Source organism: Manis javanica, chromosome 16 (assembly GCF_040802235.1).
Source record: "Manis javanica isolate MJ-LG chromosome 16, MJ_LKY, whole genome shotgun sequence".
NCBI lineage: Eukaryota > Metazoa > Chordata > Mammalia > Pholidota > Manidae > Manis > Manis javanica.
Window position 1 is genome coordinate 71,153,685 of NC_133171.1, and position 23,625 is coordinate 71,177,309.

At 37.8% G+C, this 23,625-nt stretch overlaps 1 protein-coding gene across 5 annotated transcripts in view; it reads left to right on the forward strand.

Annotated features, from left to right (window-relative positions):
* LOC140846848 (bromodomain adjacent to zinc finger domain protein 2B-like) overlaps positions 1 to 23,625 on the forward strand; it is a 134,063-nt gene that overhangs the window by 74,352 nt on the left and 36,086 nt on the right. For 2 of the 5 annotated variants that reach the window (XM_073224896.1, XM_073224898.1), the window contains exons 1-3: positions 14,056 to 14,137; positions 15,749 to 15,814; positions 23,190 to 23,255. The exons of 2 other annotated variants lie outside the window; for them this stretch is intronic. In XM_073224896.1, coding sequence (XP_073080997.1) covers positions 14,102 to 14,137; positions 15,749 to 15,814; positions 23,190 to 23,255 — 168 coding nt within the window. In that variant the 5' untranslated portion in view covers positions 14,056 to 14,101. Of the gene's footprint in view, positions 1 to 14,054; positions 14,138 to 15,748; positions 15,815 to 23,189; positions 23,256 to 23,625 lie in introns of those variants that run through there. One more of the 5 variants, XM_073224897.1, reaches the window with a different exon arrangement.

Sequence of the window (23,625 nt, forward strand, 5' to 3'; positions counted from 1 at the left end):
ATGGTGTATGATCCTTGTGATATATTTTTGAATTTGGTTTGCTAGTATTTTGTTTAGTGTTTTTGCATGTATGTGCATTAGAGATACTGGTCTGTAATATTCTTTTTTGGTGGGGTCTTTGCCTGATTTTGATATTAGCGTGATGTTGGCTTCATAGAATGAGTTTGGGAGTATTTTCTCCTCTAGTATTTTTTGGAAAACTTTAAGGACAATGGGTATTATGTCTGCTCTGTATGTCTGATAAAATTCAGAAGTAAATCCATCTGGCCTGGGGGTTTTGTTCCTGGGAAGTTTTTTGATGACCGCTTCAATTTCTTTGCTGGTAATTGGTTTGTTTAATTTTTGTGATTCTTCCTTGGTCAGTCTTGGAAGGTTGTATTTTTCTAAGAAGTCCATTTCTTCTAGGATTTCCAGCTTGTTAGTATGTAGGTTTTCATAGTATTCTCTAATAATTCTTTGTATTTCTGTAGGGTCCATGGTGATTTTTCCTTTCTCGTTTCTGATGCTGTGGGTGTGTGTTGATTCTCTTTTTCTCTTAATAAGTGTGGCTAGAGGCTTATCTATTTTGTTTATTTTCTCAAAGAACCAGCGCTTGGTTTCATTGATTTTTTTTTTCTATTTTATTCTTCTCAATTTTATTTCTTCTCTGATCTTTATTATGTCCCTCTGTCTGCTGACTTTAGGCCTCATTTGTTCTTCCTTTTCCAATTTAAATAATTGTGACATTAAACTATTCATTTGGGATTGTTCTTCCTTCTTTAAATATGCCTGGATTGCTATATAGTTTCCTCTTAAGACTGCTTTCGCTGGATCCAACAGAACTTGGGACATTGTTTTGTCGTCATTTGTTTCCATATATTGCTTGATCTCTATTTTAATCTGGTTGTTGATCCTTTGATTATTTAGAAGCACTTTGTTAAGCCTCCATGTGCTTGTGGGCCTTTTTGTTTCTTTGTATGATTTATTTCTAGTTTTATTCCTTTGTGGTCTGAGAAGTTGGTTGGGTGAATTTCAGTCTTTTTGAATTTACTGAGGCTCTTCTTGTGGCCTAGTATGTGGTCTATTCTGGAGAATATTCCATGTGCACTTGAGAAGACTGTATCCTCTTGCTTTTGGATGTAGAGTTCTGTAGATGTCTGTTAGGTCCATCTGTTGTAGTGTGTTGTTCAGTGCCTCTGTGTCCTTACTTATTTTCTGTCTGGTGGGTCTATCCTTTGGAGTGAGTGGTGTGTTGAAGTCTCCCAAAATGAATGCATTGCATTCTATTTCCTCCTCTTAGTTTTGTTAGTATTTGTTTCACATATGCTGGTGCTCCTGTATTGGGTGCATATATATTTATAATGGTTCTATCCTTTTATTGCAGTGACCCCTTTATCATTATGTAATGCCCTTCTTTATCTCTTGTGACTTTCTTTGTTTTTAAGTCTATTTTGTCTGCTACTTGTACTGCCACACCTGCTTTTTTCTCCCTGTTGTTTGCATGGAATATCATTTTCCATCCCTTGACTTTTTGTCTCTGCATGTCTTTGAGTTTGAGGTGGGTCTCTTGTAAGCAAATAGATGGGTCTTGCTTTTTTATCCATTCTGTTACTCTGTGTCTTTTGGTTGGTGCATTCAGTCCATTTACACGTACGGTGATTATTGAAAGATGTCCACTTACCGCCATTGCAGGCTTTAGATTTGTGGTTACCAAAGGTTCAAGGTTAGCTTCTTTAGTATCGTACTGCCTAACTTAACTTGCTTATTGAGCAACTGTAGACACTGTCTGGTGATTCTTTAGTTCTCTCCTTTCTTATTCTTCCTCCTCCATTCTTTATATGTTGGGTGTTTTATTCTCTGCACTTCTGTGTTTCCTTTAACTGGTTTTGTGTGTAGTTGATTTTCTTTTTTGTCTTTGTTTGTATTTGGTTGGTCTGGTTTCTTTGCTGTGATTTTGTTTTCTCTGGTGACATCTGTTTAGCCTTGGTAGTGCTCCCATCCAGGGCTGTCCCTCTACAATACCCTGTAAAGGTGGTTTTGGGAGGTAAATTCCCTCAACTTTTGCTTGTCTGGGAATTGTTTACTCCCTCCATATTTACATGATAATCGTGCTGGGTAGAGTATTCTTGGTTCAAGGCCCTTCTGTTTTATTGCATTAAATATATCATGCCATTCTCTTCTGGCCTGTAAGGTTTCTACTGAGAAGTCTGATGATAGCCTGATGGGTTTTCCCTGTAGGTGACCTTTTTCCTCTCTCTAACTGCCTTTAAAACTATGTCCTTGGCCTTGATCTTTGCCATTTTCATTATTATATGTCTTGGTGTTGTCCTCTTTGGAGTTCTGTGTGCCTCTCTGGTCTGAGCAACTATTTCCTCCCATTTTGTGGAAGTTTTCAGTTATTATTTCTTCAAGGACACTTTCTATCCCTTTTTCTCTCTCTTCTGGTACCCCTATAATGCGAATATTGTTCTGTTTGAATTGGCCACACAGTTCTCTTCATATTTTTTCATTCCTGGACATCCTTTAATCTGTCTCTGTGTCAGCTTGTCTGCGCTCTTGTTCTCTGATTTCTATTCCATTAATGGCCTCTTGCACCTCATCCAGTCTGCTCTTAAGTCCTTCCAGAGATTGTTTTATTTCTGTAATCTCATTGCGAACTTCATCCCTTAGCTCTTGCATATTTCTCCGAAGATCCGTGAGCATGGTTATGACCTTTATTTTGAATCCTTTTTCAGGGAGATTCGTTAGGTCTATCTTCCCAGGGGAGAATGTCTAGGTTAGTCTGGTCTGTGTCAAATTCTTCTGTCTTTTCATGGCAATAGTGGTAGTTGTGGGGAGCTGGTGTTAATATTGGGTGGGAGAACGTCCCTTCTTGCTGGTTTGTGGCCTTCCTCTCCTGGGAGAACGGTGACCCCTAGCAGCTCGTGCTTGGCTGCTGCGCGCAGATGGGTTTCTTATTCTTGCCTGGTGGTTGTGCAGGAAGCTCTGCTCTGCTGCTGTGGGCATGGCCGGCCTCAGGCTACTGTTCTGCTATGGTGGAGCCCCGTCGGAGAGGAAATGGGAGGGAGGCTGTTTATTACTGTGAGGGGCCTGTGAGCTGCGCTGCCACTAAGGGGGTTAGGGCGCCCTGAGTTCTGCGGGATTCCCAGTTACTGGGCTGATTGCGCCGGGGCGCTTCCATCTGTGAGGGTCCTGTCCCTTTAAGACTTCCAAAAAGCTCTTCCTTTTGTTTGTCCAAGGGACACGGGCCGCAGGGACAGCTCGCAGGTCTTACTGTCCCGTTTCTCTAGCATCCAGCTCCCCGCACGCTGTGTGTCTGTGCTCCTGGTGCGGATGGCTGGGGCTGGGCATTCAGCAATCCTGGGCTCCCTGTCCCTCCCGCTCTGATGCCTCTCCTTGCACCACGAGCCGAGGTGAGGGGCGCTCGGATCCCGCTGGGCTGGGGATTACATCTTACGCCCTTCGGAGGCACTCAGTTCTCGCAAGTGTGGATGTAGCCTGGCTGTTGTCGTATATCTTCTGGTCTTTCTTTTAGGGATAGTTGTATTTGTTCTATTTTCAAGAATGTATATGGTTTTTGGAGGAGGTTTCCGCCGCTGTACTCACGCCGCCATCTTGGCTCCTTCCCCTGTAATGATTTATAAGTAATGTTTATCTCTGCTATTGCTAATGAAAGCACTACCAAGTATATGTATGTACATCTTTATAAATCACTTAGAGTAAAAACAAAGCTCTCTACACTGGGTGAGTTAAGCCCTAGGTTCTATACCTATTTTTGTGCTTAAGAGAATAGTGAGTGACTTTTGTTGACTTGATTAAAGATTAAATTCAGAGTATACTTAGGTCTCAAGTTCTAATCTAAATAAATATTTCAAATGTGGATCAAGTGCAGCCTTCTCTAAGTCTTGGAAATAAAACAAAAAATACCCTTGTATTTTTAGTTTTGGTGAGCTATAATCAAAACCCAGGATCACAATCAGCAAAATCATAGAATGTGATCAGTCTTCTAAAATCACAACAGAAATTACAGAAATCTCATTATCCTGCAGTGAATCCCTACAGGGGATCAATAACATCAATGCAAAAAAAGAAATAAAAATGTATTAAAGTATAGCTTCAAAAGGTACAACTAGCATCTAGAAATATAGGGGTGGGTATAGTAATACACAGTAGTATAAAATGTGTCGGCTCTGAAAATCCTAGGATAGCTGCAATTTACAAGTAGGGCATTTTAGGTGTATTTTTTTTAAACTATCCTCATCAGTGTCAATTTAGGACCTTCAAAGGGATTTATGAATTTAAAATTGTTAATGATGTGCTTATAGCATATGCAGTGAATTTTTAAAATGAAAATGTAACTATCAAAATTTAGATTGCTGAATTCAAACAATAACTAGTACATAATATTTAGATAACATGAGCACCACTTATGTTATTAGAAATTATTTCTGTAATTGGCTTACTGTAGTTATTGAAAGTAATGTCATTTATCATGTTACGGCAATTGTTAATACATACAATCGTGATGTACTGTGCACTTTTTTAAGCATTTTTAATTTAATTGTGACAGTGAGAAAAAGAGCAAGTGCCTCACCTGTTTTATGCAAGAGTAGTTGTTTTTTTTTCATGTTCATGCAATGAGTGACAGTAACTCAGTATTAGCCTTAGGTGTCCTGATTTAGACTGTTTTATCCTACTTGTCTGTCGAATATTTATTTCCGAATGAGTATTACTTGTACTTGCAAATATTTATAAAGACTTGAGTTTAATGAGCTTGGTTTATGTTGTTTGTATATGCTTATTTAGCATTTGTATTTTAAAATTGTTTTGAGACATTTTTATAAAGTCATACCAATTTAAGACAGGTGGCATATATATAATGTTAAAGTAAATAATTAAAATTTATATCCAGCATGGGCACCCTTTGGTAAATCTGTACTTATATCTTTAATTATTTGATTCCACTTAAATACCTTCCACCTAGATATTTAGTTTATTATCTTCGATTGTCATAATTTTTCCTACAGGAAAGAATTAGGAGAATACAACAAATCAGAATGGAAAAAGAACGTCGAGCCCAGCAAATTCTAGAGGTAGAATTCTTAAATTTGATATGATTAAAGTAATACAGTCATGTATTTTAAAGTCTGCAAAATGAAAATTTTATCAGTATGTTCTCACTCATACACATTAACATGTCCATCACAAATTATCTGTAAACATAATGCGTAGAATAAGGACCTTCCTGAACCTTACTACGCAAGTTTATCTAATCCTAATAGTAAAAATCCAGGAAATAAGTAAAGGAAAAAAAAAGAAAGGGGAAACCTCTCAATAGCCAATATAGTCATAAAGATCATATGCTAAAACTCGTGCTCTCTACTTTTCAAAATGTCATTAAGTCTTATAGTCAGATACCTGCTTTTCATTTAGAAATGAAACATTCCAAAAGTAGAAGTAAATGTTCAATGTGGAAACAGTTTAACCAGGTCTGTTTTCTGAGTTCTGACAGAACTGGGCTGACAGAATAGGGCTCAAGGACATGCTGGCAACAGCAAAAGGAATAGCTAAAAGACAGCAAGGGAAAATAGGAAAAACAGAAACTCCAAAGCCTAGCAACATCTGTAATCTGGTAGTTAAATAGGAAGCAATTTTCAACACCTTAACGGCCAAAAGGCATTTCTGTTATCAAACTGTGTAGTATAGTAACTGATGTGAAGAATAACTACCCAAGTCCTCAAGAAAAAGCGAGATTATGTTAACTGTACTGTGTCTAAGCTGTACGTGTATATGTCTCAAAATTATGCAAAGTACTTTTGTCCAAAATAAACCTTTTAATTTTGAAAATTATTATAACCCAAACCCTTAGCTGTTCAGGAAACTTGCCAGAAAAATTGGCTTATTCCCTGAGGAATGCGGTTAGCTGAGGTTTTCACAGTTACAGGTTTTTTCCTTCTAAAAATATATATACATATTCCCTTACCCATTTCAAATTAATTTTAAAACCCTCCAAATTGAAAATGTTAAAGTACATTCGCAATTGCTACTAGTTAATGACTTTAAGATTACAAAGCTCAAATTTGATAGCATGAGCTTGATATTCAGAATGTGCTTCATTAAAGGTTATGTTTCCACTATATTAGAGAAAAAAATCTTGAATTTAACCACAGTAGGTTAAATCAGGTTTAATGTTTCATTTAAGTTATTTAAGTAATGGATTTATCTCAAATTTTAGGTATTACAAAAGAAACTTCAAATAAAGTAGACATGTGCATTTTTAAATGTTACTTATTTGTCCTTTAACCTTTATCATTAAAATCTATCCCGTTTTCTAAATTTGTTACAGTGATCATGTTTTACTTTCAAAAATTAGAGAAAAAGCAAAAAATGCCATAAAATCATTTTTTCTGTGATTTAGTTTTAAGGTAAAATAATACTCAAATTATTTCAGACTTTTTACAGAGTATGAAGAAGAAAACCTGACATGCTCTTATGAATTTAAGAATATTTTTGTATATCTTAATTATAATCTATACATTAGAAATGATATTAGTATGTTAAGTGTAACAAATGGAGGGGAAATATTTAATTGTCTACATACATGTTACATACGGTTTTGTACCTTGCGAGGCATGGAGCTCCATTTTCAAGTCTGAGGTTATATTCAGGTTGTAGTGGTGCTGTTACATGACTTTGAGACCTATTTTATATGCACAGGCTAAAAGGATAAAGAGGGAAGAAGCTGCAAAAGCCAAATTGGAGGCTGAGAAACGAAAACAGGTAAATTTAGAGGACAGTCAGAGTTTTTAATTTTTAATTTTATTTTGTTATCCTTAATCTACAATGACATGAAGAACATTATGTTTACTAGCCTCTCTCCTTCACCAAGTCCCCCCAACAAAACCCATTACAGTCACTGTCCATCAGTGTAGTAAGATGTTGTGGAATCACTACTTGTCTTCTCTGCGTTGCACAGCCCTCCCCGTGCCCCCACACCACATTATACATGCTAATCGTAATGCCGCCTTTATTTTCCCCCCGCCCTTATCCCTCCCTCTTCATCCATCCTTCCCAGTCCCTTTCCCTTTGCTAACCGTAAGTCCATTCCTGGGTTCTGTGATTGTGCTGCTATTTTGTTCCTTCAGTTTTTCTTTGTTCTTATAGTCCACATATGAGTGAAATCATTTGGTACTTGTCTTTCTCCAGCTGGCTTATTTCACTGAGCGTAATACCCTCTTGCTCCATCCATGTTGTTGCCAGTGGTAGATTTGTTTTGTTCTTATGGCTGAATAATACTCCACTGTGTATGTGTACCACCTCGTCTTTATCCATCCATCTATTGATGGGACACTTAGGTTGCTTCCATTTCTTGGCTATTGTAAATAGTGCTGCGATAAACAAAGGGGTGCATCTGTCTTCTTCAGACTGGGCTGCTTCATTCTTAGGGTAAATTCCTGGGTCAAATGTATGTCTATTTTGAGCTCTCTGAAGAACATCCATACTGCATTCCACAATGGTTGAATTAATTTACATTCCCACCAGCCATGTAGGAGGGTTCCCCTTTCTCGCCAACATTTCTTGTTTGTCTTTTGGATGGTGGCGATCCTTACTGGTGTGAAGTGATGTCTTATTGTGCTTTTAATTTGCATTTCTCTGATGACAAGCGATGTGGAGCATCTTTTCATGTGTTTGTTGGCCATCTGAATTTCTTCTTTGATGAACTGTCTGTTCAGCTGCTCTGCTCATTTTTTAATTGGATTATTCGCTTTTTTTTGTTGACGTGGGTGAGCTCTTTATATATTTTAGATGTCAACCTGTTATTGGATCTGTCATGTTTGAATATATTCTCCCATACTGTAGGGTACCTTCCTATTCTAATGATGGTGTCCTTTGCTGTACAGAAGATTTCAGCTTGATATAGTCCCACTTGTTCATTTTTGCTTTTTGTTCCCCTTGCCTGGGGAGACATGTTCATGAAGAAGTTGCTTGTGTTTATGTCCAAGAAAGTTTTGCCTATGTTTTCTTTAAAGAATTTTATGGTTTCATGACTTACAATCAGATCTGTGATCCATTCTGAGTTTCCTCTTTTGTATGGGGTTAGACAATAATCTGGTTCCATTCTCGTACATGTAGTTGTCTAGTTTTTGAATACTGTGCCTTTGTAGTAGAGCTTGAAGTTGGGGAGCGAGATCCCCCCCACTTTATTCTACCTTCTAAGGATTGCTTTGGCTATTTGGGGTCTTTGTTCCAGTTAGACTGGAACTATTTGTTCCAGTTCGTTGAGGAAAGTTGTTGGTAATTTGATAGGGATTGCATCAAATCTGCATATTGGTGTGGGCAGGATGGCCATTTTGACGATATTAATTCTTCCTAGCCAAGAGCATGGGATGAGTTTCCATTTGTTAGTGTCCTCTTTAATCTCTCTTAAGAGTGTCTTATAGTTTTCAGGTTCTAAGTCTTTCACTTCCTTGGTTAGGTTTATTCCTAGGTATTTTATTGTTTTTGTTGCAGTTGTGACTGGAATTGTTTTCCTGATTTCTCTTTCTATTAGTTCATTGTTAGTGTATAGGAAAGGCACAGATTTCTGTGTGTTAATTTTGTATCCTGCAACTTTGCTGTGTTGCAGTATCAGATCTAGTAGTTTTGGAGTGGGTCTTTAGGGGTTTTTTTTGTACAGTATCATGTCATCTGCCAATAGTGACAGTTTAACCTCTTCTTTACCAGTTTGAATTCCTTGTGTTTCTTTGTTTTGTGTAATTGCCATTACTAGGACCTCCAGTATAGCATTTGGGAGAATGGGCATCCCTGTCTTGTTCCCGATATCAGAGGAAAAGCTTTCAGCTTCTCACTATTATGTATGATGTTGGCTGTGGGCTTCTCATATATTGCCTTTATTATGTTGAGGTACTTGCCCTCTATATCCATTTTACTGAGAGTTTTTATCATGAATGGATGTTGAATTTTGTCGAATGCTTTTTCAGGATCTATGGAGATGCTCATGTGGTGTCCTTTTTGTTTATGTGGTGGATGATGTTGGTTGATTTTCAAATGTTGTACCATCCCTGCATCTCTGGGATGAATCCTACTTGGTCATGGTGTATGATCCTTGTGATATATTTTTGAATTTGGTTTGCTAGTATTTTGTTTAGTGTTTTTGCATGTATGTGCATTAGAGATACTGGTCTGTAATATTCTTTTTTGGTGGGGTCTTTGCCTGATTTTGATATTAGCGTGATGTTGGCTTCATAGAATGAGTTTGGGAGTATTTTCTCCTCTAGTATTTTTTGGAAAACTTTAAGGACAATGGGTATTATGTCTGCTCTGTATGTCTGATAAAATTCAGAAGTAAATCCATCTGGCCTGGGGGTTTTGTTCCTGGGAAGTTTTTTGATGACCGCTTCAATTTCTTTGCTGGTAATTGGTTTGTTTAATTTTTGTGATTCTTCCTTGGTCAGTCTTGGAAGGTTGTATTTTTCTAAGAAGTCCATTTCTTCTAGGATTTCCAGCTTGTTAGTATGTAGGTTTTCATAGTATTCTCTAATAATTCTTTGTATTTCTGTAGGGTCCATGGTGATTTTTCCTTTCTCGTTTCTGATGCTGTGGGTGTGTGTTGATTCTCTTTTTCTCTTAATAAGTGTGGCTAGAGGCTTATCTATTTTGTTTATTTTCTCAAAGAACCAGCGCTTGGTTTCATTGATTTTTTTTTTCTATTTTATTCTTCTCAATTTTATTTCTTCTCTGATCTTTATTATGTCCCTCTGTCTGCTGACTTTAGGCCTCATTTGTTCTTCCTTTTCCAATTTAAATAATTGTGACATTAAACTATTCATTTGGGATTGTTCTTCCTTCTTTAAATATGCCTGGATTGCTATATAGTTTCCTCTTAAGACTGCTTTCGCTGGATCCAACAGAACTTGGGACATTGTTTTGTCGTCATTTGTTTCCATATATTGCTTGATCTCTATTTTAATCTGGTTGTTGATCCTTTGATTATTTAGAAGCACTTTGTTAAGCCTCCATGTGCTTGTGGGCCTTTTTGTTTCTTTGTATGATTTATTTCTAGTTTTATTCCTTTGTGGTCTGAGAAGTTGGTTGGGTGAATTTCAGTCTTTTTGAATTTACTGAGGCTCTTCTTGTGGCCTAGTATGTGGTCTATTCTGGAGAATATTCCATGTGCACTTGAGAAGACTGTATCCTCTTGCTTTTGGATGTAGAGTTCTGTAGATGTCTGTTAGGTCCATCTGTTGTAGTGTGTTGTTCAGTGCCTCTGTGTCCTTACTTATTTTCTGTCTGGTGGGTCTATCCTTTGGAGTGAGTGGTGTGTTGAAGTCTCCCAAAATGAATGCATTGCATTCTATTTCCTCCTCTTAGTTTTGTTAGTATTTGTTTCACATATGCTGGTGCTCCTGTATTGGGTGCATATATATTTATAATGGTTCTATCCTTTTATTGCAGTGACCCCTTTATCATTATGTAATGCCCTTCTTTATCTCTTGTGACTTTCTTTGTTTTTAAGTCTATTTTGTCTGCTACTTGTACTGCCACACCTGCTTTTTTCTCCCTGTTGTTTGCATGGAATATCATTTTCCATCCCTTGACTTTTTGTCTCTGCATGTCTTTGAGTTTGAGGTGGGTCTCTTGTAAGCAAATAGATGGGTCTTGCTTTTTTATCCATTCTGTTACTCTGTGTCTTTTGGTTGGTGCATTCAGTCCATTTACACGTACGGTGATTATTGAAAGATGTCCACTTACCGCCATTGCAGGCTTTAGATTTGTGGTTACCAAAGGTTCAAGGTTAGCTTCTTTAGTATCGTACTGCCTAACTTAACTTGCTTATTGAGCAACTGTAGACACTGTCTGGTGATTCTTTAGTTCTCTCCTTTCTTATTCTTCCTCCTCCATTCTTTATATGTTGGGTGTTTTATTCTCTGCACTTCTGTGTTTCCTTTAACTGGTTTTGTGTGTAGTTGATTTTCTTTTTTGTCTTTGTTTGTATTTGGTTGGTCTGGTTTCTTTGCTGTGATTTTGTTTTCTCTGGTGACATCTGTTTAGCCTTGGTAGTGCTCCCATCCAGGGCTGTCCCTCTACAATACCCTGTAAAGATGGTTTTGGGAGGTAAATTCCCTCAACTTTTGCTTGTCTGGGAATTGTTTACTCCCTCCATATTTACATGATAATCGTGCTGGGTAGAGTATTCTTGGTTCAAGGCCCTTCTGTTTTATTGCATTAAATATATCATGCCATTCTCTTCTGGCCTGTAAGGTTTCTACTGAGAAGTCTGATGATAGCCTGATGGGTTTTCCCTGTAGGTGACCTTTTTCCTCTCTCTAACTGCCTTTAAAACTATGTCCTTGGCCTTGATCTTTGCCATTTTCATTATTATATGTCTTGGTGTTGTCCTCTTTGGAGTTCTGTGTGCCTCTCTGGTCTGAGCAACTATTTCCTCCCATTTTGTGGAAGTTTTCAGTTATTATTTCTTCAAGGACACTTTCTATCCCTTTTTCTCTCTCTTCTGGTACCCCTATAATGCGAATATTGTTCTGTTTGAATTGGCCACACAGTTCTCTTCATATTTTTTCATTCCTGGACATCCTTTAATCTGTCTCTGTGTCAGCTTGTCTGCGCTCTTGTTCTCTGATTTCTATTCCATTAATGGCCTCTTGCACCTCATCCAGTCTGCTCTTAAGTCCTTCCAGAGATTGTTTTATTTCTGTAATCTCATTGCGAACTTCATCCCTTAGCTCTTGCATATTTCTCCGAAGATCCGTGAGCATGGTTATGACCTTTATTTTGAATCCTTTTTCAGGGAGATTCGTTAGGTCTATCTTCCCAGGGGAGAATGTCTAGGTTAGTCTGGTCTGTGTCAAATTCTTCTGTCTTTTCATGGCAATAGTGGTAGTTGTGGGGAGCTGGTGTTAATATTGGGTGGGAGAACGTCCCTTCTTGCTGGTTTGTGGCCTTCCTCTCCTGGGAGAACGGTGACCCCTAGCAGCTCGTGCTTGGCTGCTGCGCGCAGATGGGTTTCTTATTCTTGCCTGGTGGTTGTGCAGGAAGCTCTGCTCTGCTGCTGTGGGCATGGCCGGCCTCAGGCTACTGTTCTGCTATGGTGGAGCCCCGTCGGAGAGGAAATGGGAGGGAGGCTGTTTATTACTGTGAGGGGCCTGTGAGCTGCGCTGCCACTAAGGGGGTTAGGGCGCCCTGAGTTCTGCGGGATTCCCAGTTACTGGGCTGATTGCGCCGGGGCGCTTCCATCTGTGAGGGTCCTGTCCCTTTAAGACTTCCAAAAAGCTCTTCCTTTTGTTTGTCCAAGGGACACGGGCCGCAGGGACAGCTCGCAGGTCTTACTGTCCCGTTTCTCTAGCATCCAGCTCCCCGCACGCTGTGTGTCTGTGCTCCTGGTGCGGATGGCTGGGGCTGGGCATTCAGCAATCCTGGGCTCCCTGTCCCTCCCGCTCTGATGCCTCTCCTTGCACCACGAGCCGAGGTGAGGGGCGCTCGGATCCCGCTGGGCTGGGGATTACATCTTACGCCCTTCGGAGGCACTCAGTTCTCGCAAGTGTGGATGTAGCCTGGCTGTTGTCGTATATCTTCTGGTCTTTCTTTTAGGGATAGTTGTATTTGTTCTATTTTCAAGAATGTATATGGTTTTTGGAGGAGGTTTCCGCCGCTGTACTCACGCCGCCATCTTGGCTCCTTCCCCTGTAATGATTTATAAGTAATGTTTATCTCTGCTATTGCTAATGAAAGCACTACCAAGTATATGTATGTACATCTTTATAAATCACTTAGAGTAAAAACAAAGCTCTCTACACTGGGTGAGTTAAGCCCTAGGTTCTATACCTATTTTTGTGCTTAAGAGAATAGTGAGTGACTTTTGTTGACTTGATTAAAGATTAAATTCAGAGTATACTTTGGTCTCAAGTTCTACTCTAAATAAATATTTCAAATGTGGATCAAGTGCAACCTTCTCTAAGACTTGGAAATAAAAGATACACTTGTATGTTTATTTTTGGCAAGCTATAATATTCAAAACCTAGGATCACAGCAAAATCATAGAATGTGATCAGTCTTCTAAAATCACAACAGAAATTACAGAAATCTCATTATCCTGCAGTGAATCCCTACAGGGGATCAATAACATCAATGCAAAAAAAGAAATAAAAATGTATTAAAGTATAGCTTCAAAAGGTACAACTAGCATCTAGAAATATAGGGGTGGGTATAGTAATACACAGTAGTATAAAATGTGTCGGCTCTGAAAATCCTAGGATAGCTGCAATTTACAAGTAGGGCATTTTAGGTGTATTTTTTTTAAACTATCCTCATCAGTGTCAATTTAGGACCTTCAAAGGGATTTATGAATTTAAAATTGTTAATGATGTGCTTATAGCATATGCAGTGAATTTTTAAAATGAAAATGTAACTATCAAAATTTAGATTGCTGAATTCAAACAATAACTAGTACATAATATTTAGATAACATGAGCACCACTTATGTTATTAGAAATTATTTCTGTAATTGGCTTACTGTAGTTATTGAAAGTAATGTCATTTATCATGTTACGGCAATTGTTAATACATACAATCGTGATGTACTGTGCACTTTTTTAAGCATTTTTAATTTAATTGTGACAGTGAGAAAAAGAGCAAGTGCCTCACCTGTTTTATGCAAGAGTAGTTGTTTTTTTTTCATGTTCATGCAATGAGTGACAGTAACTCAGTATTAGCCTTAGGTGTCCTGATTTAGACTGTTTTATCCTACTTGTCTGTCGAATATTTATTTCCGAATGAGTATTACTTGTACTTGCAAATATTTATAAAGACTTGAGTTTAATGAGCTTGGTTTATGTTGTTTGTATATGCTTATTTAGCATTTGTATTTTAAAATTGTTTTGAGACATTTTTATAAAGTCATACCAATTTAAGACAGGTGGCATATATATAATGTTAAAGTAAATAATTAAAATTTATATCCAGCATGGGCACCCTTTGGTAAATCTGTACTTATATCTTTAATTATTTGATTCCACTTAAATACCTTCCACCTAGATATTTAGTTTATTATCTTCGATTGTCATAATTTTTCCTACAGGAAAGAATTAGGAGAATACAACAAATCAGAATGGAAAAAGAACGTCGAGCCCAGCAAATTCTAGAGGTAGAATTCTTAAATTTGATATGATTAAAGTAATACAGTCATGTATTTTAAAGTCTGCAAAATGAAAATTTTATCAGTATGTTCTCTCACTCATACACATTAACATGCCCATCACAAATTATCTGTAAACATAATGCGTAGAATAAGGACCTCTCTGAACCTTACTAGGCAAGTTTATCTAATCCTAATAGTAAAAATCCAGGAAATAAGTAAAGGAAAAAAAAAGAAAGGGGAAACCTCTCAATAGCCAATATAGTCATAAAGATCATATGCTAAAACTCATGCTCTCTACTTTTCAAAATGTCATTAAGTCTTATTGTCAGATACCTGCTTTTCATTTAGAAATGAAACATTCAAAAGTAGAAGTAAATGTTCAATGTGGAAACAGTTTAACCAGGTTTGTTTTCTGAGTTCTGACAGAACTGGGCTGACAGAATAGGGCTTAAGGACATGCTGGCAACAGCAAAAGGAATAGCTAAAAGACAGCAAGGGAAAATAGGAAAAACAGAAACTCCAAAGCCTAGCAACATCTGTAATCTGGTAGTTAAATAGGAAGCAATTTTCAACACCGTAACGGCCAAAAGGCATTTCTGTTATCAAACTGTGTAGTATAGTAACTGATGTGAAGAATAACTACCCAAGTCCTCAAGAAAAAGCGAGATTATGTTAAGTGTACTGTGTCTAAGCCGTACGTGTATATGTCTCAAAATTATCCAAAGTACTTTTGTCCAAAATAAACTTTTTAATGTTGAGAATTATTATAACCCAAACCCTTAGCTGTTCAGGAAACTGTTGCCAGAAAAATTGGCTTATTCCCTGAGGAATGCTGTTAGCTAAGGTTTTCACAGTTACAGGTTTTTCCTTCTAAAAATACATACACATATTCTCTTACCCATTTCAAGTTAATTTTAAAACCCTCCAAATTGAAAATATTAAAGTACATTGGCAATTACTACTAGATAATTATGAAGCTACTAGTTAATGACTTTAAGATTATAAAGCTCAAATTTGATAGCATGAGCTTGATATTCATAGTGTGCTTCATTAAAGGTTATATTTCCATAATATTAGGGAAAAAAACCCTTCAATTTAACCACAGTAGGTTAAACCGGGTTTAATGTTTCATTTAAGTTATAAATCTCAAATTTTAAGTATTACAAAAGAATCTTCAAATAAAGTAGAAACGTGCATGTTTAAATGCTACTTATTTGTTCTTTAACCTTTATTGTTAAAATCTATCCCATTTTTTTAAACTTTCTACAGTTAGCATGTTTTACTTTAGAAAATCAGAGAAGCAAAAAATGCCAAAGCGTCATTTTTTCTGTAAAGTGACACTCAGATTATTTCAGACTTGTTACAGAGCTTGAAGAAGAAAACCTGACATACTCTTACATTTTATGAATTTTTTTGTATATCTTAATTGTAGTCTATACATTAGAAATGAAATTAGTATGTTAAATGTAACAAATGGGGAACTCTGTAATTGTCTACATACATGTTACATACTGTTTTGTACCTTGCGAGGCATGGAGCTCCATTTTCAAGTCTGCGGTTATATTCAGGTTGTAGTGGTGCTGTTACATGACTTTGAGACCTATTTTATATGCACAGGCTAAAAGGATAAAGAAGGAAGAAGCTGCAAAAGCTAAATTTTTGAAGGCTGAGAAACGAAAACAGGTAAATTTAGAGGACAGTCAGAGTTTATTTTTTTAAATATATTTTGTTATCCTAAATCCACAACGACATGAAGAACATTATGTTTACTAGGCTCCCCACTTCAACAAAGTCCCACCAAAAATCCCCATTACAGTCACTGTCCATCAGCATAGTAAGATGTTGTAGAATCACTACTTGTCTTCTCTGCGTTGCACAGCCCTCACTGTGCCCTAACCGCACATTATACATGCTAATCGTAATGCCCCCTTTAATTTTCCCCCGCCCGTATCCCTCCCTTCCCATCCGTCCTCCCCAGTCCCTTTCACTTTGGTAACTGTCAGTCCATTCTTGGGTTCTGTGATTGTGCTGCTATTTTGTTCCTTCAGTTTTTCTTTGTTCTTATACACCACATATGAGTGAAATCATCTGGTACTTGTCTTTTTCCGCCTGGCTTATTTCACTGAGCATAATACCCTCTAGATCAATCCATGTTGTTGCAAATGGTAGGATTTGTTTTCTTCTTTTGGCTGAATAATATTTCACTGTGTATATGTACCACCTCTTCTTTATCCATTCATCTACTGATGCACACTTAGGTTGCTTCCATTTCTTGGCTATTGTAAATAGTGCTGCAATAAACATAGGGGTGCATCTGTCTTTTTCAAACTGGGCAGCTGCATTCTTAGGACAAATTCTTGAAAGTGGAATTCCTGGGTCAAATGGTATGTCTATTTTGAGCTTCCTGAGGATCCTCCATACTCTTTCCACAATGTTTGAACTAATTTGCATTCCCCCCAGCAGTGTAGGAGGGTTCCCATTTCTCCACAACTTCGCCAACATTTGCTGCTGTTTGTCTTTCAGTGGTGGCGATCCTTACTGGTGTGAGGTGATGTCTTATTGTGGTTTTAATTTGCATTTCTCTGATGACAAGCGATGTGGAGCATCTTTTCATGTGTCTGTTTTTCCATCTCAATTTCTTCTTTGGAGAACTGTCTGTTCAGCTTCTGTGCTCATTTTTCAATTGGATTATTCACTTTTTGTTTGTCGAGGTGTGTGACCTCTTTATATATTTTCCATGTCAACCCTTATCAGATCTGTCATTTATGAACATATTCTCCCATACTGAAGGGTACCTTTTTGTTCTAATAAATGTTTCCTTTGTTGTACAGAAGCTTTTCAGCTTAATATAGCCCCACTTGTTCATTTTTGCTTTTGTTTCCTTTTCCTGGGGAGATATGTTCAAGAAGAAGTTGCTCATGTTTATGTCCAAGAAAGTTTTGCCTATGTTTTATTTTAAGAGTTTTATGGTTTCATGACTTACTTTCAGATCTTTGATCCATTCTGCGTTTACTTTTTTGTATGGGGTTTAGACAATCTGGTTTCTTTCTCTTGCATATAGTTTTCCAATTTTTGAATACTGTGGTTTTGTAGTAGAGCTTGATGTTGGGGAGTTGAGATTCCCCCCACTTTATACTTCCTTCTCAGGATTGCTTTGGCTATTTGGGGTCTTTGGTGTTTCCATATGAATTTTTAAACTATTCGTTGCAGTTCATTGAAGAATATTGTTGGTAATTTGGTAGGGCTTGCAACAAGTCTGCTTATTGGTGTGGGGAGGATGGCCATTTCGACGGTATTAATTCTTCCTATCCAGGAGCAGGGATGAGTTTCCATTTGCTAGTATCCTCTTTAATTTCTCTTAAGAGAGTCTTACAGTTTTCAGGGTATAGGTCTTTCACTTCCTTTGTTGGGTTTATTCCTAGGTATTTTATTCTTTTTGATGCAATTGTGAATGGAATTGTTTTCCTGATTTCTCTTTATGTTAGTTCATTGTTAGTGTATAGGAAAGCACAGATTTCTGTGTGTTAATTTTGTATCCTGCAACTTTGCTGTATTCCGATATCAGTTCTAGTAGTTTTGGAGCGGAGTCTTCAGGGTTTTGTATGGACAATATCATGTCATCGGCCAATACTGACAGTTTAACCTCTTCTTTACCAGTTTGGATTTCTTGTGTTTCTTTGTTTTGTGTAACTGCTGTTAGTAGGACCTCCAGTATTATGTTGAGTAACAGTGCGGAGAGTTGGCATCCCTGTCTTGTTCCCGATCTTAGAGGAAAAGCTTTCAGCTTCTTGCTGTGAAGTATGATGTTGGCTGTGGGTTTATCGTATATGGCCTTTATTATGTTGAGGTACTTGCCCTCTGTACCCATTTTGCTGAGAGTTTTTATCATGAATGGGTGTTGAATTTTGTCAAATGCTTTTTCAGCATCTATGGAGATGTTTGTCCTGTCGTGTTTGTCCTTTTTGTTTATGTGGTGGACGATGTTGGTTGATTTTCGAATGTTGTACCATCTTTGCATCCCTGGGATGAATCCCACTTGGTCATGGTGTATGATCCTTTTGATGTATTTTTTAATTGGGTTTGCTAATATTTTTTGAGTATTGTTGCATCTCCCTTCATCAGGGATACTCATCTGTAATTTTCTTTTTTGGTGGAGTCTTTGCCTGGTTTTGGTATTAGGGTGGTGTTGGCTTCATAGAATGCGTTTGGGAGTATTTCCTTCTCTACTATTTTTTGGAAAACTTTAAGGACAATGGGTATTATGTCTGCTCTGTATGTCTGATAAAATTCTGAAGTAAATCCATCTGGCCTGGGGGTTTTGTTCCTGGGAAGTTTTTTGATGACCGCTTCAATTTCTTTGCTGGTAATTGGTTTGTTTAATTTCTGTGATTCTTCCTTGGTCAGTCTTGGAAGGTTGTATTTTTCTAAGAAGTCCATTTCTTCTAGGATTTCCAGCTTGTTAGTATGTAGGTTTTCATAGTATTCTCTAATAATTCTTTGTATTTCTGTGGGGTCCATGGTGATTTTTCCTTTCTCGTTTCCGATGCTGTGGGTGTGCGTTGATTCTCTTTTTCTCTTAGTAAGTGTGACTAGAGGCTTATCTATTTTGTTTATTTTCTCAAAGAACCAGCGCTTGGTTTCATTGATTTTTGCTATTGTTTTCTTCTTCTCAATTTTATTTATTCCTTCTCTAGTCTTTATTATGTCCCTCCTTATTCTGACCTTAGGCCTCACTTTTTGTTCTTTTTCCAATTTTGATAATTGTGAGATTAGACTATTCATTTGGGATTGTTCTTCCTTCTTTAAATTTGCCTGGATTGCTATATACTTTCCTCTTAAGACTGCTTTTGCTGCATCCCACAGAAGTTGGGGCTTTGTGCTGTTGTTGTCATTTGTTTCCATATATTGCTTGATCTCTATATTAATATAGTCGTTGATCCATTGATTATTTAGGAGCATGTTGTTAAGCCTCCATGTGTTTGTGGGCCTTTTTGTTTTCTTTGTACAATTTGTTCTAGTTTTATTCCTTTGTGGTCTGAGAAGATGGTTGGGTGAATTTCAATCTTTTTGAATTTACTGAGGCTCTTCTTGTGGCCTAGTATGTGGTCTATTCTGAAGAATGTTCCATGTGCACTTGAGAAGACTGTGTATCCTGTTGCTTTTGGATGTAGAGTTCTGTAGATGTCTGTTAGGTCCATCTGTTGTAGTGTGTTGTTCAGTGCCTCTGTGTCCTTACTTATTTTCTGTCTGGTGGGTCTATCCTTTGGAGTGAGTGGTGTGTTGAAGTCTCCTAAAATGAATGCATTGCATTCTATTTCCTCCTCTTAGTTTTGTTAGTATTTGTTTCACATATGCTGGTGCTCCTGTATTGGGTGCATATATATTTATAATGGTTCTATCCTTTTATTGCAGTGACCCCTTTATCATTATGTAATGCCCTTCTTTATCTCTTGTGACTTTCTTTGTTTTTAAGTATTTTGTCTGCTACTCGTACTGCCACACCTGCTTTTTTCTCCCTGTTGTTTGCATGGAATATCATTTTCCATCCCTTGACTTTTTGTCTCTGCATGTCTTTGAGTTTGAGGTGGGTCTCTTGTAAGCAAATAGATGGGTCTTGCTTTTTTATCCATTCTGTTACTCTGTGTCTTTTGGTTGGTGCATTCAGTCCATTTACACGTACGGTGATTATTGAAAGATGTCCACTTACCGCCATTGCAGGCTTTAGATTTGTGGTTACCAAAGGTTCAAGGTTAGCTTCTTTAGTATCGTACTGCCTAACTTAACTTGCTTATTGAGCAACTGTAGACACTGTCTGGTGATTCTTTAGTTCTCTCCTTTCTTATTCTTCCTCCTCCATTCTTTATATGTTGGGTGTTTTATTCTCTGCACTTCTGTGTTTCCTTTAACTGGTTTTGTGTGTAGTTGAGTTTGTTTTTTGCCTTTTGTTTGTATTTGGTTGGTCTGGTTTCTTTGCTGTGATTTTGTTTTCTCTGGTGACATCTGTTTAGCCTTGGTAGTGCTCCCATCTAGAGCTGTCCCTGTACAATACCCTGTAAAGGTGGTTTGTGGGAGGTAATTTCCCTCAACTTTTGCTTGTCTGGGAATTGTTTACTCCCTCCATATTTACATGATAATCGTGCTGGGTAGAGTATTCTTGGTTCAAGGCCCTTCTGTTTTATTGCATTAAATATATCATGCCATTCTCTTCTGGCCTGTAAGGTTTCTACTGAGAAGTCTGATGATAGCCTGATGGGTTTTCCCTGTAGGTGACCTTTTTCCTCTCTCTAGCTGCCTTTAAAACTATGTCCTTGGCCTTGATCTTTGCCATTTTCATTATTATGTGTCTTGGTGTTGTCCTCTTTGGGTCCCTTACGTTGGGAGTTCTGAGTGCTTCCGTGGTGTGAGCAACTAGTTTCTCCCCCAATTTTGGGGAGTTTTCAGCAGTTAGTTCTTCAAGGACGCTTTCTCTTTTTCTCTCTCTTCTTCTTTTTCTGGTATCCCTATAATACGAATCTTGTTTCGTTTGGAATGGCCACATAGTTCTCTTCATATTCTTTCATTCCTTGACATCCTTTAATCTGTCTCTGTGTCAGCTTGTCTGCGCTCTTGTTCTCTGATTTCTATTCCATTAATGGCCTCTTGCACCTCATCCAGTCTGCTCTTAAGTCCTTCCAGAGATTGTTTTATTTCTGTAATCTCATTCCGAACTTCATCCTTTAGCTCTTGCATTTTTCTCTGAAGATCTGTCAGCATAGTCATGACCTTTATTTTGAGCTCTTTTTCAGAGAGATTCATTAGGTTTATCTCCCCAGGTTCCTTCTCAGGGGAGGATATCTGGGTTAGTCTGGTCTGTGTCAAATTCTTCTGTCTTTTCATGGCAATAGAGTTAGTTGTGGGGAGGTGGTGTGTATGTCGGCTGGGAGAATGTCCCTTCTTGCTCATTTGTGGCCTTTCTTTTCTGGGAGAACGGTGACCCCTAGTGGCTCGTGCTGTGTAGCTGCCCGCATACGCGGTTTCTTATTCATGCCTGGTGGTCGTGGAGGGAGCTCTGCTCTGGTGCCGTGCACGTTGCCGGCCTCAGGCTACTGTTCTGCTGTGGCGGAGCCACGTCGAATGGGAAATGGGAGGGAGGCTGTTTATCACTGTGATTGGCCTCCGAGCTACACTGCCTCTGAGGGGTTTGGGACGTGCTGATCCCAGTTTCTGGGCCGATTGCACTGGGACGCTTCCGTCCGGCTGTGAGGGTCCTGTCCCTTTAAGACTTTCAAAAAGCACCCCCTTTTGTTTTTCCCAGGGGCTCCGGCTGCGTGGACAGCTCGCAGGTTTTACTGTCCCGTTTGTCTAGCATCCAGCTACCCACACACTGTGTGTCTGCACTCCTGGTGTGGATGGCTGGGGCTGGGTGTTCAGCAGTCCTGGGCTCCCTGTCCCTCCCCGCTCTGATGCCTCTCCTCCTGTCGCGATCTGAGGTGAGGGGCGCTCGTGTTCCCCCGGGCCGCAGCTTGTATCTTACCCACTTCGCGAGGCGCTGGGTTCTCGCAGGTGTAGATGTATCCTGGTTGTTGTCCTGTATCTTCTGGCCCCTATTTTAGGGATAGTTGGATTTGTTGTATTTTCAAAAATATGTAGGGTTTTTGGAGGAGATTTTCCCCAGTCTATTCACGCTGCCATCTTGCCTCCTTCCAATGTAATGATTCATAAATAATGCTTATCTCTGCTATTGCTAATAAAAGCACTACCAAAAATGTATATGTACATCCCTATAAATCACTCAGACTAAAACAAACTCTACACTGGTGAGTTAAGCCCAAGATTCTATACCTATTTCTGTGCTTAAGAGATTAATAAATAACTTTTGTTGACTTGATTAAAGATTAAATTCAGAGTATACTTTGGTCTCAGGTTCTAATCTAAATAAATATTTCAAATATGGATCAAGTGCAACCTTCTCTAAGACTTGGATATGAAACAAAAGATACCTTGTATCTTTATTTTTCGTGAGCTGTAATATTCAAAACCTAGGATCACAAACAGCAAAATTACAGAATGTGATCAGTCTTCTAAAATCACAACAGAAATTCCAGAAATCTCATTATCCTGCATTGGATCCCTACAGGGAGTCAATAACATCAATGCAAAAAGAGAAAGAAAAATATTAAAGTATAGCTTCAAAAGGTACAACTAGCATCTGGACGTAGGGGTGGTCATGGTAATATACGGTAGTATAATCCTAGGACAGCTGCAGTTTACAAGTAGGGCAATTTAGATGTATTTGTTTTAAACTGTATATCCTCATCAGTGCCAATTTAGGACTTTCAAAGGGATTTATGAATATAAAATTGTTAATGATGTGCTTATAGCATATGCAGTGACTTTTTAAAATGAAAATGTAACATCAAAATTTAGATTGCTGAATTCAAACAATAACTAGTACATAACATTTAGATAATGTGAGCACAAATTATAGGTTATTACAAATTCTGTATTTGGCTTACTGTAGTTATTGAAAGTAATGTCATTTATCATGTTACGGCAATTGTTAATACATACAATCGTGATGTACTGTGCACTTTTTTAAGCGTTGTTAATTTAATTGTGACAGTGAGAAAAAGAGCAAGTGCCTCACCTGTTTTATGCAAGAGTAGTTGTTTTTTTTCATGTTCATGCAATGAGTGACAGTAATTCAGTATTAGCCTTAGGTGTCCTGATTTAGACTGTTTTATCCTACTTGTCTGTCGAATATTTATTTCCGAATGAGTATTACTTGTACTTGCAAATATTTATAAAGGCTTGAGTTTAATCAGCTTGGTTTATGTTGTTTGTATATGCTTATTTAGCATTTGTATTTTAAAATTGTTTTGAGACATTTTTATAAAGTCATACCAATTTAAGACAGGTGGCATATATGTAATGTTAAAGTAAATAATTAAAATTTATATCCAGCATGGGCACCCTTTGGTAAATCTGTACTTATATCTTTAATTATTTGATTCCACTTAAATACCTTCCACCTAGATATTTAGTTTATTATCTTCAATTGTCATAATTTTTCCTACAGGAAAGAATTAGGAGAATACAACAAATCAGAATGGAAAAAGAACGTCGAGCCCAGCAAATTCTAGAGGTAGAATTCTTAAATTTGATATGATTAAAGTAATACAGTCATGTATTTTAAAGTCTGCAAAATGAAAATTTTATCAGTATGTTCTCACTCATACACATTAACATGTCCATCACAAATTATCTGTAAACATAATGCGTAGAATAAGGACCTCTCTGAACCTTACTAGGCAAGTTTATCTAATCCTAATAGTAAAAATCCAGGAAATAAGTAAAGGAAAAAAAAAGAAAGGGGAAACCTCTCAATAGCCAATATAGTCATAAAGATCATATGCTAAAACTCGTGCTCTCTACTTTTCAAAATGTCATTAAGTCTTATAGTCAGATACCTGCTTTTCATTTAGAAATGAAACATTCAAAAGTAGAAGTAAATG